We start from the raw sequence: 15,303 nt of genomic DNA, 5'->3' as shown, positions 1-15,303 counted from the left end.
TTAACCATCACTAGTGCCCGGGTGTGTGTATATTAGTAATAATAAGAGTATTTGCCAAGCTTGTGCCAGGCCCTGGATTCAATTCCCAATCCACAAAAATAAGCCAAGGGAAATCCATCAGGAACAAACACGTTATGGATAAGTACAATTGTTGACCCTAAGTGTCTGTTACTTAATAATTCTTGTATTAAGGCTTATTTTACACAGTATAGCATAAATTGATCTAAGCAAAAACTGAAATTTACTTTTGAACTTTTCTATCTTAACATGCTTGAAAATTTTAGCACAAAATCTTTAGTGAAAAATTGCATTTACTTGGTGTTTGTCTTTTTGTTGTTACATTTCAGTTCATTTTTGTATGTTTGTGTGCATGCGTGCATGTGCTGTGGTATGAGTTTTGAAGTCAGAGGAAAACTTGAAGGAGTAGGTTCTCGCCTTCCATTATATGGGACCAGGGGTTGAGCTCAGGTTACTAGGCTTGGGAGCAGGCATCTTTACTTGCTGAGCCGTCTCACTGACCCTTGTGTTTGATTTTATAAGATCCCTGGTGAACACACATTCACAGTGCTAACAGGCCGTGATCAGTGGCCTAGTAAGTTCAGTGATCGACCATTTCGCCTATGTAGTCAGGACCTCTGCTTGTATGTAGTTACAGATTGGTGCTTCCGGGACTGTAGCATTGCACTGTAGAGGCCCTTCTCCTGCAGTTTTTGGATTTCTAGTATGTAAAGAACGATCTGAAGAGCTGTACTGTGAAGCACATCTTTTCATTTCATTGTCTTGTTTACTTCTGAGTTATAGAAATAAAATCATACTTGATATTCCTCAGCAGGCCCTAGATTCTTTTTTTTTTTTTTCCTTAGGATTTATTTATTTTATGTGAGTGTTTGCCTGCATATGTGACTGCACCACATGAATTCTTTGTATCTGAGGAGGTCAGAAGAAGGGGTCAGATTCTCTGGAACCGGAGTTACAGATTGTGAACCACTGTGTGGGTGCTAGGAACTGAACCCAGGTCCTCTGGAAGAGCAGTACGTGCTCTTAACTATGAGCCATCTCTCCAGCTCCTAAGATTAACATTTTAAAAAAATCTTCCTGAAATTTATTTTATGTTACTCTAAGAGTAGTAGGAGACTAGATAATTTGGACTTTGGAATTCTGGTGTATTTGAACATTGGGGATGGGTATTGTGTTTCTCTTTGTAGAAATTAACTTTAGATTTAGCCTAAAGCACAAACTTTTTTTAGCTGTGGAAACAGTTACAATAATTAGTGTTGTAATGAATAATGGGTTTTTCATGCTACTCATCATTTGATCCATTGCAAGTATCTGGTAGAATTAGAATAAGGCTTGATCGATGTTTAAGTAATGATATATTAGTGGACTATTTTTACTTGTATGCAAATTAATTTAACACTATGATTATCTCATCTCTACTTCTGTATACATTTTCAGGGTGAACTCATAGTTCCCCCATAAGACTTTGGATTAAAATATGCCATTTCTAAAATGGAAGCATAATGTATTTATTTTTTTATTAATTTAGTAGAAATTCTTCCAAGATTATCAAGATTTTGGATTGGAAAAATAAAAACACTAATCCTTCAAATCTATTTCTACCCTCCCTCATTTCTCTTAGTGACAATCTAAGCGTAGATCTGAAAAATTCTAGGACCTGGTTATGTTGTGGATTACACATGAGAAGATCCTGAAAACCTCCTAAGTACAGACAGTTTTACTAATTGCTGTCAGGGTCATGCTCATTTCTTGGACAAAAAAGATTTTGCTGTGGCAGCCTGTCTGCTGAGTGGAGTCTTTAAGAAAGACTGATAGACTAGACTATTTCGAGTTGTCCCAGTTGATGTGGATTTAGTTACTATTGCCAAGACTATTAAACCTCCACATGCTGTCATACTGAATGTTCTGAAGACAAAGGCATTTGACCTTGTAATGAGATATAGGTTTTGTTCATGCTGCTTTTGAAAAATTTCCATCTGAAATATGAAATAATACTTTCTTATTTGAAGTTTTAGTTTAAAAAAAAAAAAAAAAAACAGCCCTCAGTGGAATTGTTTTTAAAATTTCAGGTTAGGCAGGAAGATCATGAGTTCCAGGCCAGCCCCAAAGTACATAGTAAGACCTGTCTAAGAAAACAAGCTCTAAATAAACATGCATATCTTTAAATAAATTAAAAAAATGTTAATGTTTTCCACCTTTCATTTTTATAAATATCCCTTGAAGCAATAGGGTCCTTAAGGATGGTATTAGTGTGGTTGAAATCTGCCTCCCAGAATTGGATCAGTACAATCAAATGCGATACCCTTACAAATCCTAGTATTATAAATAGGAGTTGGAATGAAATTGAAACTAGTTATTAGGATTTTTGTGCCTGGGAATGGTAATGCATACCTTTAATCTCAGCACTGGGGAAGCAGAGACAGAAGATCTCTGAATTCAAGATCAGCCTGGTGTACACTGGGAGTGCCAAGCCAGCCAGAGTAGTGAGACCCTGCCTCAAAACACAAACAGCAAGATAGCTCAGCAAGTAGAGGAGTTTCCTGCCAAGCCTGGTAACTTGAGTTCAGTTTCTAGGAACCACATGGTGGAATGAGAGAATCAGTGGCTGCAGGTTGTCCCCAGCCTCCACCCTCCGCTTGCACAGTGGTTCTGCAAGGGGCGGGGGATCCCTCCATAGTAAATAAATGAAAATTACAGTAAGAGAGGGAGAGTGAGATTGGAAGAAAATTGTACATTTCAGTGTTGTTTTCAGCAGTTCTTAGAGGGGGTTTGTTTGTTTTTTTTAATACTGTTTATTAAAATCTTAAGCTTAATGTGGACATTTTTTGTTTTGTTTTGTTTTGTTTTGTTTTTCAAGACAGGGTTTCTCTGTGTAGCTTTGCGCCTTTCCTAGAACTCGCTTTGTAGATCAGTCTGGCCTCGAACTCACAGAGATCCGCCTGGCTCTACCTCCCGAGTGCTGGCATTAAAGGAGTGTGCCATCACTGCCTGACTGGACATTTTTAACTAATACTTTATTTTCCATACAAGTGTATGTTCTTTGGTTAGTAACTGTTCATTGATTTTTACTTTGAAAATGAATGCTTTTATCTATGAAATACTTTGTGCTGATTTTACACATTTTATTTTGACAGTAAAAGTTCTTTCTTAAATAAGTCTTTTTTTTTTTTAGCAGATTTATGAAAATATGCATCGGTTTGATACTGTCTTGGAATTCATGAGATGGAAGCATAGGTCAAAGCTGTTTGGAGAAAATTGGAACTACAGTTTTATCTAGCCGCATCCCTGAGGTAAGGAAAATCAGAAAACCAAGTCATAGAAAATGCTTTCTATTTATTCACTCTTAATTCACTCTTCGTTTCTTCACTATGGAAGTCTCTGTCACTGCTGCGACTTCATTTCACCTTCTTCGTGTCCTTGTTACACCAGGACTTTGTGGTAGCTGCTCGGTGTCTTGAGTCACCTTCCTTACGAGTTAAACATTTTACTTTGTTTTCATCTTAGAAAGAGTTGTTCCCCTTCAAGAACACCCCGAGACCCAGTTGCATTTGTACCAGTCAGTTTCCCTTAGTGTCCTGAGATGCCCGAGGTAGTGAACTTACAAAGAGAAACAATTTATTCTGGCTTGGAGTTCTGGATTCTAGTTCACGACCCTCTTGCTTTGGACCTCTGGCAGTGCCAGCATCACAGTGAGAGTTCCTGACAGCAGACTGCTACCCTCCTAACCCTGAGAGGTATAGAGGGGAAGCTGGGTTCCAGCTGTGCCATCCTGTGACCAAGGCCTTGACTCGTGGACCTTCGGGGATGCTCATCCCCCCAGAGTGGTCAGTCTTTTGATGCTCTTCATTGACATTTCACCTCATCACCTTATCCTTCATTGTAATGACTTCTTGTGCACCACCTTATAGTTGTAACTGTTAGTAGGGTAATTTCTAATCTAAGTGACTCAGAAACCATTTCTTTAATTTTTAAGAGACTACGTGAGTGACACAAAATTTTAAATAACATATACCAAAGCCTTTCACTACTCTCAGTTCCACTGTTCTCCCTATCTTCCCTTCCATCCATCTTAGTGACCTGTGTTTTATAGTTAATTTATTGGTCTGTTTATGTATCATCGATCATCTTGAGTTAATTTTAGTATCTAATATCTTTCTGTACAATCATGCAGTGGCTAAGCATGGAGGCACACACCTGTAATCTTGGCCACTTTTGGGCTGAGACTAGAGGATGGTGATTATTGAGGCAAGCCTGGACAACTTTAGTGAGACTCTGTCTCAAAAAAAAAAATAAAAGAGTAGGGGTAGCTGGGTAGAACAACACTTTTTAGCATGTGAATAGCCCAAAGCTGAGGAGGTGAGGAAGAGGGGGGATAAGGAAACCAGGCAATAACATTCTTGATTTTCTTTCTTTCCCTTAAAATTTTTTATGTGTATGTATGTCTGTGGGAGGCATGTTCAGACCTGTGTGTGGGTGCCCACAGAGGGCAGAAGATGATGTTAGATCCCCTGGAACTGGAATTATAAGTGATTGTGAGCCACCCAGTGTGTGTGCTGGGAACTGAACTCAGGTCCTCTGGAAGAGAAGCAAGCACTCTTAACCACTGAGTCATCCCTGCAGCCCAACTTCTTGATTTTCAAATTTATTCTTTTGTGGGGGGCGGCAGTTTCGAGACAGGATTTCTCTGTGTAGCTTTGGAGCCTGTCCTGGGGCTCGCTCTGTAGACCAGGCTGGCCTCAAACTCACAGAGATCTGCCTGCCTCTGCCTCCCAAGTGCTGGGATTAAAGGTGTGTGCCACCACCGCCTGGCTAAAGTATTCTTATAAAAGTATGGATAATGAGAATACCAGCTTACAAAGCATTTGGATTAAGTGACGTATGTAGAATAATTCCTTTATTAAATTGACTTATTTATTTATGTGTTGAGGGGTTGATACTTGCCATGGCGCATATATGAAGGTCAGAGGACATCTTGAGCTAGTCAGTTTTCTCCTTGCACCATATTCATTCCAGGGATTGGACTTAGGTCATCAGGTTTGACAGGTGCCTTCATTTACCAAGCAATATCACTGACCCAGTAGACCTCTTTTTAAAAGGGTTTTCTTTGGGTACCGGGAGCAGTGCTAGGCATTGACTCCAGGGACTTGGGCATGCTAAGCAATTACTCTACTACTGAGCTACAAGCAGTTAGGCCTCTTAAATGTTGATATTAATATTATTTTTTATCAATATTGAGTGTTACTAATTATAATTATTGCTAGGACTCTTCATTCTTAATATTATTTACTTGTGACCCTGTCTAGAAAAAAAACAAAACAAAACATGAAAACAGTAAAAGAAGCTGGGTGCAGTGGTTTATTGATGTACCTTAGTGCCTGGCTGGAGAATAACAAGAAAGCCTTCATTGACAGTGCCATTACAATTTAGATAGGGTGGAATAGAGTCACTGAGTAAGACAAGGGTTTTGAATTAGCTCAGAGGCCATATAGCACTAGATCTTCTCTGTTATCCTGGGGAAATGATGTAGGTGGCAGCCCTGTACATGTGTCAGTCCTGGAGCAAAGGCTTTGGTCTAGTTTGTTTAATGAAGAGCCATAGGTCAATGCAGATAGAGTAGAGGAACTGGAGTCTGGTGAACATTTGCAGACTTAAGCTTTTACTAAAGCCTGAGGTTACCAGGCTGCCATCAGAGGGCTTTAAACAGAGGTGTGGTTTATCATGTTCATAATTAGGATTGCTTTACCTGTGTGGTGAATATATGGTGGATAAAGGTATTTTTAGGGTATTTGTAGACCATTTTGGAGGCTGTTTGAATAATCCAAGTAAAGGTTACCAGTGTCTTAAATTAGACAACAGAAGAGGTAGTGATTAGTGTGTGGGGTCAGGATATAATCTGAAGGTAGAGATGGTTGATGATAGGAGTGGGGGGGAATGCACACGAATGGCTGAGACTTTACATTAGCTAAGGTGGGGAAGACCACAGATCTAGTAAATATGGGAGGGGAAATACCAGGAGTAATAAACTACATAGCTGCTAATGACATTATTAAATCACTCTGTATGCTCTTTGAGTCATCTTAATGTGAGAACATTCTCATGTATTATACATTGAGCTTGTTTTTTCCATACCTCCCTACCCATGCTCCCTCACTCCCACTGGCCCCTTTTCTTCCACCAGGTTGTTTTGCTGGTTCTGCGTTCACATTGTCTTAGTTAGGGTTTTAGCCTACTGGTGTGCACCGCCACAACCGGCAAGTTATTGGCTCTTGACTGAGTAATTGAAGCTTCAGACAAGACTGCTTGAGCATTTATTGTTTCCAAGGATCTAGTTTGTCTTCTGGTCCCAGAGTAGCTGCCAGCAGCTTCAGAGACTGATATTTCTTATTTATATTCAAACTGAGAGGTTTTCTATTCCTTAGATGCTAAAAAGCTTGTGTTGTCACAGATACACTCTCAATAGCTCATGAGGCTAATTATTTTCTTCAGATTTGGATGAGATTGTGTGTTTTCACTGTTATAAAAATAATCACGACTAGAATAACCCTGACGAGCTTTGGTGCAGTTGCATAGGTGTATATTGGAGTTCTGATTGCTGGGAAAGAGGTTAAAATTGGGGAAAGAAAATGGACGAGTTGCTTGTTAAGGGAAAAGACGATATTCTTATGCTAATCCAGGCTCTGGATAAGGAGCAGAACTGCCTTGCAAACAATGGCTGTGGAGCCAGAAAGTCTGCAGCCAGAATACTCCTTCTCAGAAAGCTTGTCAGACCCGGCGCCTGCAGCTGCCTAAGGGAGGGACCCCTGGAAAGGGGGTTTTTCCTTGCCGATTTATGGAACTGGCAGCCAGCCAACTTGCTGGAAATTCCCACACCTTTCTAGTATTAAGTAAAAATGAAGGATATGGGGAAAGCTTGACAGGAAAAGGAAAGAATGACTTCAGGCTTGTTTTTTCAGCTGACTTCAGACTTTCCCTGTTTTGTTTGGAGTTTTCTTTTTCTATTTGTTCTTCAGTTCTGATTAAACTGTTTGTCAACTTTACATTTTTTTTAAACTTATGAAATTCTTGAGGCTGGAGTGTTGTCTCCGTAGTTAGGAGTACATGTTATCTTTCAGAGGACTTGGGTTCAATTTTCAGCACCCATACAGCAGTTAACACTCGTCTGCAACTCCAGTCCCAGGGCACTAGACACACACACACACACACACACACACACACACACACACACATCCATACATCCATGCAAAACAGTCATACTACATAGAATAAAAAGATGTTTCTTTAGCCAGGTGGTGGTGGCGCATGTACCTTTAATCCCAGCACTCAGGAGGCAGAGGCAGGTGATCTCAGTGATCTCAAGGCCAGCCTGGTCTATACAGGGTGGGTCCCAGACCAACCAGGGCTATCCAGAGAAACCCTGTCTCAAAACAACAACAACAACAAAGAAAACCCAATAATAAATCTTTCTTTAAAAAAACTGTATTTCCTCCTAATTTTGCTCCGTATTATTTTCCTGAAGAAACTGTATCAGATGGGTATATACAGTTGTTGGATGCCAGTGTGATAGCTCTTTAATTCCTGTATCATTTTACAGTTTTGATTATGCAGCATTTTAAATGTCTATATGCATGTGTATTTGTGTGTATTTGCGAGTGTGTGCATGTGTGCATGCCATTTGCTCTCTGTCACTTACTGTTGTGAGGCAGGATCTTTCACTAAACCTGGAGGAGCTCCTAGCTAGGGTGTCTATGTCCCCATGAGACTCCTGTCTCTACCTCCTCAGCACTGGGTTTTATAGATGCATATAACTGCAAATGCTTTTTATGTGCCTACAGGGAATCAGAACTCTGATCCTCATACTTGCATGGAAACACTTTACTGGCTGGACCATCTCCTTAGCCTCTTCCCTTATGTTAATGACATTGGCAAAGTAGATATTTTTAACTTATGGTAAAGATGATTCGGCTGGTAAAAGCCCTTGCTTCTCAAACCTGACAAACCCAAGTTGATTTCCCAAAGGAATCCCACACTCAAATACTACACAATAGTTTAAAAAAAAAAAAATTAAGATTCTGATGAAAGTCTTAGCAATTAAAAATGCATATATTTTATTTTCAAATGTTAGAATGAAAATTATCAGTCTCAGTATGATTATAAAATCAGGTTATGCCAGGCATGGTGTTACACACTTTAATCTCGGTACTTGGGAGGCAGTGGCCAGTGGATCTTAATGAGTTTGAGGCCATCCTGGTCTACAAAGTGAGTTCTGGGATAGCCAGGGCTATTACACAGAGAAAACTTGTCTCAAAAAAACAAAAACTAAGGACTAAATAAAATCAGGTAACAATTTTGCTTCTGTATTATGGTTGTAGAAATAGTTAGTGTGAGACAAACGAAGGGAAGTGCACCACATTTTTATTACATTTTTATAGCGGTGACACCTGTTTACTGGGTCTGTAACACTGGGGTACGAGGTACTAAATCCTCTAGGTTAGTGATGAAGAAATGCAAGACTTTAATAGATAAACCAGCATTGTCAGAAGTCACAATCAAGTCAGAACTGACATTTAAAACCAAGCAGATTGCTGTCCTATTTAGTCTGTTAAAATTGTTCTCTAGTGTATGATGTGAAAACTGCCTTCTCCTAGATAAATAAACTAATGTCGTTTTTATGAAATCAAGTCCATAACATAACATAGAGGGGGGGAAATGTATAACTATAATAACACAGAGTTAGAAAGAGTCTGCTTTCTACCCCTCCAAAGTGAGTCTTGTAGAAATAATTTTAAAACAGCATGTCTTTGGCTACTTCTTTGAAGAAACATATTATCTATAATGTTACAATTGTCTGGGCGTTTTGTCTGGCTGTTACTTGTATACTTTTCTCACCTGACTACTTTTTCAGACTTTTTTCATGGTGATTAGGCTTTTATATTTCAGTATGTTTCTTACAATGGTATTGGTTTATCTATTGCTCCCCAAAGCTTTGTAACTCATAACAGCTGACATTTATTATCACATACATTATCAAGAGTCTACCAAAGGCAGCAGCAGGATATGGTGGTACATGACTGTAATCCCAGCACTTGGGAGGCTGAGGCAGAGAATCATCCCAAATTTCAGGCTAGCCTGGGTTTCAGATCAAGACCCTGTCTCAAAAATTGATCAGTCAAATGAAAAGAACCCACCAGAGGCAGGGTGTTTCTAACTTAGGGTTTCTATACAATTGTGAGCAAAATGTCCAAATAACACAGTTCTAAAGGCTCCCCTGGTTGCTCACTTAAGTGGTTATTGGCAAACCTGTTTGTTGCCACACGAGCAAGCCTTGTAGGACTGTTCAGATATGCTTAGATCCCGACTGCTGGCTTCAGTAAGAGTGCGTGAAGGCAGACGCTGAAGTACTTTTATGACCTAGCAAAAGTCACTCGTGTTTACATCTTACTTGTTAGAAATGAGTCACTGAGTCTAGTCCATACTCAGGGGAGGGGAATTAGACTTCACTCTCTGGAGGATGCATCAAAGCGCCTGTGGATAGATATACTTCAGATCTTAGCAGTGATCTTTGAGGGAAGGGAGCCTAGATAAGGGTCTTACTGTGTAGCCAACGCTGATCTTTAACTGAGCCTTTGCCTTCCGTGTTGAAATTATAAGTATGCACCACTATGCCCAGCCATTAGTGCACTTTCTAACTAAACAGTGCTCTGGGACCCTTTCATCCATGAACCTTAGCTTTTAATATCTCTGTGCTGTTGACATAATGGAAGATTTGTATCTTCAGCCCCAGATGTTTCCTTTAAGCTTGAGAACCAGATGCCCAGCAGACATTCCTTTTGGGTAATCTCAGATGTCTAAATCTGAACCTTTGAGCCTTTTTTTCTTCACTTTGTCCAAAAATCTGCTTATTCACATTTTAGTAATTGCTCAGACCAGCAGTGTGAGAGACATCTTTGGTGACTCACGCTTCTTGACCCCTGCACCCAGCCATTACCAAGTACTATGTAGTCTTGATTTTTAGTTGTGTCCACTCACTGTACTGCTGCCGCCTGATCTTAACGACTTCTCCTCCTGCTTTACTTCTGCTCTTGCCTTTTCTAGTTCATTACATTAAAACTGGATAACTAATGCTCATCTCTCTTACATTGAAAACCCAAATCTTTCATAGAGTCCTTGTCTTTTCTGTCTTTTCACCCTCTTTTGTCTTACACTATCATATTCTCCATGGTTCAGAAGCATTGCTCCCTGTTCTGTTTCTCAGAAATCTTGGCACAGACTATTAGCTTGACCGATATTTATCTTCACATAGCAGCTGAAGTATTACTCCTCAGCACTGCTTACATGGGCTTTTTCATCCAGAATAGATCTGGACCTTCCAGGGTTTCGCATTTTTTCTACCTTGCACTTAGTGCAAATATATTTTACTTTTTTAATGTCTTGTTCTGTGTCAAAAGTATTTCCATCGTTTATTTTTTTCCCCTGAGATGCAGAGCCTCCCACAAACAGCTCTACCACTGTGCTATGACTGACCTGTGTCAGAATAGTTTAATTGTCTCATTTAGTGATTTGAACTCCCTGAAGATGGGTCTATTTTTCTATCATGACTATATTCTTGGTGTTTAATCTGTAGGCTTATGAATAAAATAAGCTCTTATTAGGGATAATATCCAATGGCAAGAACACTGTTTACACAGGATTTGAAAATTTGAGGGGAGCTAACAAATTAGTATTCTCTCCCTTTCTGTCTGTTCCTCTAATAGTTTGTGACCCTTGGTTCCATTTGTATGTTAATGAGTAATTTCTATGTCTTTTACTTTCCTGTAGTTATCTTCTGTGGGTATAGCACTATGTTTCTACTAATACCTGATGAGATTACATTCCTAGTTTAGCATTGTTCTTAGTACAAATGTATTGATTTTATAGTTATCACAGGTTTTGTTTGTTTTTGTTTTTCTGAGACAGGGTTTCTCTGTGTAGTTTTGGTGCCTGTCCTGGATCTCGCTCTGTAGACCAGGCTGGCCTTGAACTCACAGAGATCTGCCTGGCTCTACCTCCTGAGTGCTGGGATCAAAGGCATGTGACACCACTGCCTGGCCTGTCACAGGTTTTTAAACTGTAAGAATTTCACACAGTTGGTGCTGCCCCCGTATATACCAGACCATGTCATAGACATGTTTGAGAAGAAGGAACTTTATTGAGTACCTACTCTGTGCCACTATAATCCTAAGTACTTTACAATATATAATGTATATTTCCTATTATATAGTATAATTACCATAATGTATAGAGTAGCAATTAATAAATGGAGTCCGGAATCAGACCTTTTGAATTATAGCTCTATCACCATGTGTGATTTTTAATTTTTTCAGCCCACTTCACTTACACCTTTCTTATGAGGCAGTTGTGGGGACTTTATAAATTAATTTTAACAAAGCATTTATAATAATATTGGCACAAGAGGTGAATGTGTTATCTTACTAGTTCTCAGGATAGCTGTGAGCCAGTGAATACCCTTTGGTTATGTAAAGATAAGGAAAACTTACTCAAAGATTTTAAGTTACTGGTTTAAGGCATACCTAGAATTTGGATTTGTATCAATATTGCAATCGACCCTTTTCTCTGGAAAGGACTGATATGGAAAGTACACCAAAGGTCTCGTGTACTGTAAGTATGCCTTGCTACCAGGTAGTAGTCAGTAAGCCCAATGCTACCTTTATATAAACTGACGAAGGAACCAGTACAGGAAATAGAACAAGTCACAGCAATCAGTCCCCACCCAAGAGTGTGAGCTCCTTCAAGCAGAAATTGAGAGAATTGTGAGCTGGATATAGTGATGTGCACCTAGAAACTGAGACAGGAAATAGTTGGAGGCTAACCTGGGCTGTAAAGTGAAGCTGTGTCTTAAAAATAAGTAGACGAATGAATTTGGAATACTTGTATTTTATTTCTAGTACTTTAACTTTGGTCTGTAATACATACTTTATGAATGTCAGTTAATAAGCACATGGAAGAATGGGAAGGAAAAGGCACTGAGTGACATAGACAGGTGGAGTGCACCTTCCTCTAGATACATGCTTGGCAGATGGAGATAGGATGATCAGGGTTAGTGGTATACTGAAAGCCCGGAACAAGCATTCCCAGAATTGTAGTTGAACCATGTTAAGAGGTCCGTTCTTTATACACATGCAGCTTTGTCACATTGTAAACATTTTCATCTAATCATTTTAGACTTTAGATTATCTCGGTAATATGTTTTTGAGGCAATTTACATTTATAGTAGAGAAGTTTTAAAAAATTTCTAAAATTTAAAGCACTTGTGGCAAAAGCCTGTAGCCCCAAGTACTTAGAAGGAAGAGACAGGAGGGCCACATGTTCAAGATCATCTTTGAGTATCTGGTGAATTCATTGCCAGCCTCAGGTAACTAAAATCCTGTCCAGGGAAAGAACGAGTTGGAATGGGTTTTATGTGGAGATTTTAAATCATTAAGGCATGGTGGTATATGCCTATGATCCTAGTATTTGGAGGGCTGACACAAGAAAGCCACTGAGTTCCAGAATTGTAGATCAGTCTGAGTTATACAGCAAGATCTTGTCTCAAAATAACAAAACCAACAACCCTCCCCCCCCAAAAAAAACAAGCAAATCAATGCAAAAGAACTTTTAGATTTAAACCAGTTATAAATTGTTTACCTGTCTATGTACCATATTTCCACGGTACTGTAAAGTGGAAAATGGTTCACTAGGTAACATAGAAAACACAGAACACTTATTATTATGTATACATATTATCTGGTAGAAATCACACCAAGGATAATAAAGTCATAAATAAGCAAAACCTTTTTCATTAAGAAATAGTTTAGGCCTAGGTTAATGAAACCAAGCTGCCTGAACCAATAGAATAGGCCAAAAAAAGGAGTTATATTCACCTAGGTGCAAATTAGCCTTTTTTCTGTTAACCTGTTTCTATTTAATTTTTTTTTTTTTTTTGCTTTAAAGTCTTTAAGAATTTACTGTGTGTATTAATAAAAGCCAAATCTTCTTGTTGTTTGTTTGTTTGTTTTTTGAGACAGGGTTTCTCTGTGTAGCCCTGGCTGTCCAGGAACTCGTTGTGTAGGCCAGGCTGGCCTACCTCTGCCTCCTGAGTGCTGGGATTAAAGGCATGTGCCACCACTGCTGGCTAAGAGCCAAATCTTAATTGAAGTGATTATACTTCATGTTTCTCATATTAAAAACTCAACTTTATCTTAATTCAGATTTGAAGTATTTTAGAAAAGTAACTTTATTTAAGGTACATTTCTAGGGTCTGGAAGTATAGTTAATTTTTCTAGAGCATGTGCTTAGCAAGCATAAGGTTCTGTGTTTAGTCCCCCTCCCCAAAGATAGTTTCTGTTTTTGCTTTGATAAAGAAGCATACAACTTATTTAAATATGTAAATTTTCTAGATGGACTTTCTTTTCTATCCATGGAATAATTATGTGTTCAGGTGTTTTTATTGTTATTCAGTAGGATTTAAATGAATATTGATGGACAGCTTTTATTTTAAATTGAAACATTTCTATTTTCTTTTTTGTTTGCTTGCTTGCTTTTCAAGTCAGGGTTTCTTTGTGTATCCTGGCTGTCCTGGAACTCACCTTGTAGACCATGCTGGCCCGGAACTCATAGAGATGGGTCTGGCTCTGCTTCCTGAGTGCTGGAATTAAAAGCATGGGCCCCCACCGCAGGCTTCTGTTTGCTAATTACTGTACTAAGGAACTTCCTTTTGGGGTGGTGAAACAGTCTGGCTATGTAGCCCAGACTGGCTAGAACTTACAGTCTTTCTGCCTTTCCAAGTGCTAGAGTTAGAGGCAGCACCACCATACCATACCTAGCTGAAATGTTCAGTTCAGTAATAAATAATTTAATTAGAGTAACCAGAGAAAGCTATTGATGAGCGTTTTTTTCTTTTTTCTCTCTTTTCTTCTTTTCTTTAAAGCTGGAGTCATCTTTCTGATGCCCAGCTTGTTTTAGAACTCCTAGACTTAAGGAGTCTCTGCCCTGTCAGCTTCCCAAGTAGAGAGGACTTAACGTGAATGACACTGCACTAGTTGGTTGAGATTTAGTATGTTTATCTTGGCTGATTTGAGATTAGGAGAGATTACAACTTTCTACTAAATTACTTAAGCTTTGTAATTACAATGTCTTTAAAAAAACCAAGCTTTAATCTTTAAAAATATATTTCAACAGATCTGAGATTGTAGCTCAGTGATGGAACTCTTATTTAGCATGTGCAAGGCGCTAGAATTGATCCTCAGTACACACTAACATTTTTGGTTGGTTGGTTGGTTGGTTTTTCAAGACAGGGTTTCTCTGTGTCCCTGGCTGTCCTGGATCTCACTTTGTAGACCAGGCTGGCCTTGAACTCAGAGATCCACCTGCCTCTGCCTCCAGAGTGCTGGGATTAAAGGCATGCACCACCATCGCCCGGCCACACCAACATTTTAAAAAATGCATTTTTGCATTTAAAAGCCAGGTTAGGCTGGTTTTTCTCTTCACTCTTGAAAAAAATTTCATTAAGTTCATTGCCTTGTTTGCTTGTTTCTAGGAATCTGAAGAAAGCAGCAGGTGAAAGTCATCGTCAAGTTGATTTCATTCTTCTACAAGGAAATCTCATTCAGTAAAGCCATTTAAATTAGTGAAACAGCAGTACCAGTAATTCAGAGTGGCAGTAGACAAGCTACGTGGACATTGAACAATGACTCAGCTTTATACTTACATCAGATTATTGGGAGCCTGTCTGTCCATCATTTCTCATGTTCAAGGTAAATTGATGCTTATTTTAGCAAATCACGTCGTTTCTATATATGTGAAGTACTTAAACTCCTTGATCTGCTCTCAGTCCTGTTCCTCTGTAAATAGGTCATCCATACCAGCACAGCTCTCCACATACCAGGGAGGGAGCAAAGAACAAACACACTAAAAGAAATTGGGAACTTTGTGTAGACACCTTTTCAAAAATCCTAGCCTCTGAACCATTTTTCTTATCTCTAACATAGGCAAGATACATAGCATGAGATTGGTCTTGTGAGGATCAAATGAAATTAAGTATAAATAGTTTGCAGTTTAGTACCTAAAACCCAAAGCAATAGGTATTTGAGACTGAGCTTTAAAATTCCTGTCTCTCTTAAAATACAACAAAGAATAAGCACAAATAATAATTCAAAATTTGTTTTATTGTCATGAAAAGACTTTGGGAAATAAATGCACTTATTTGTCTATGCTGAGTTCTAAAATTTCTCCATAGAGTATTAAGCATTT

General features: G+C 38.9%; 1 protein-coding gene across 2 annotated transcripts in view; it reads left to right on the top strand.

The window, feature by feature from the left end:
- The window catches only part of Bmpr1a (bone morphogenetic protein receptor type 1A), a 115,967-nt gene that overhangs the window by 58,769 nt on the left and 41,895 nt on the right, over window positions 1-15,303 (top strand). Inside the window, exons 2-3 of one of the 2 annotated variants that reach the window (XM_059274142.1) lie at window positions 3,194-3,308; window positions 14,591-14,807. In XM_059274142.1, the coding sequence (XP_059130125.1) occupies window positions 14,741-14,807 (67 nt within the window). In that variant the 5' untranslated portion in view covers window positions 3,194-3,308; window positions 14,591-14,740. Of the gene's footprint in view, window positions 1-3,190; window positions 3,309-14,590; window positions 14,808-15,303 lie in introns of both variants that reach the window. The other variant, XM_059274140.1, reaches the window with a different exon arrangement.

Source organism: Peromyscus eremicus, chromosome 9 (genome assembly GCF_949786415.1).
Source record: "Peromyscus eremicus chromosome 9, PerEre_H2_v1, whole genome shotgun sequence".
Lineage (NCBI taxonomy): Eukaryota > Metazoa > Chordata > Mammalia > Rodentia > Cricetidae > Peromyscus > Peromyscus eremicus.
This window is presented reverse-complemented; position numbering and strand designations above follow the sequence as displayed.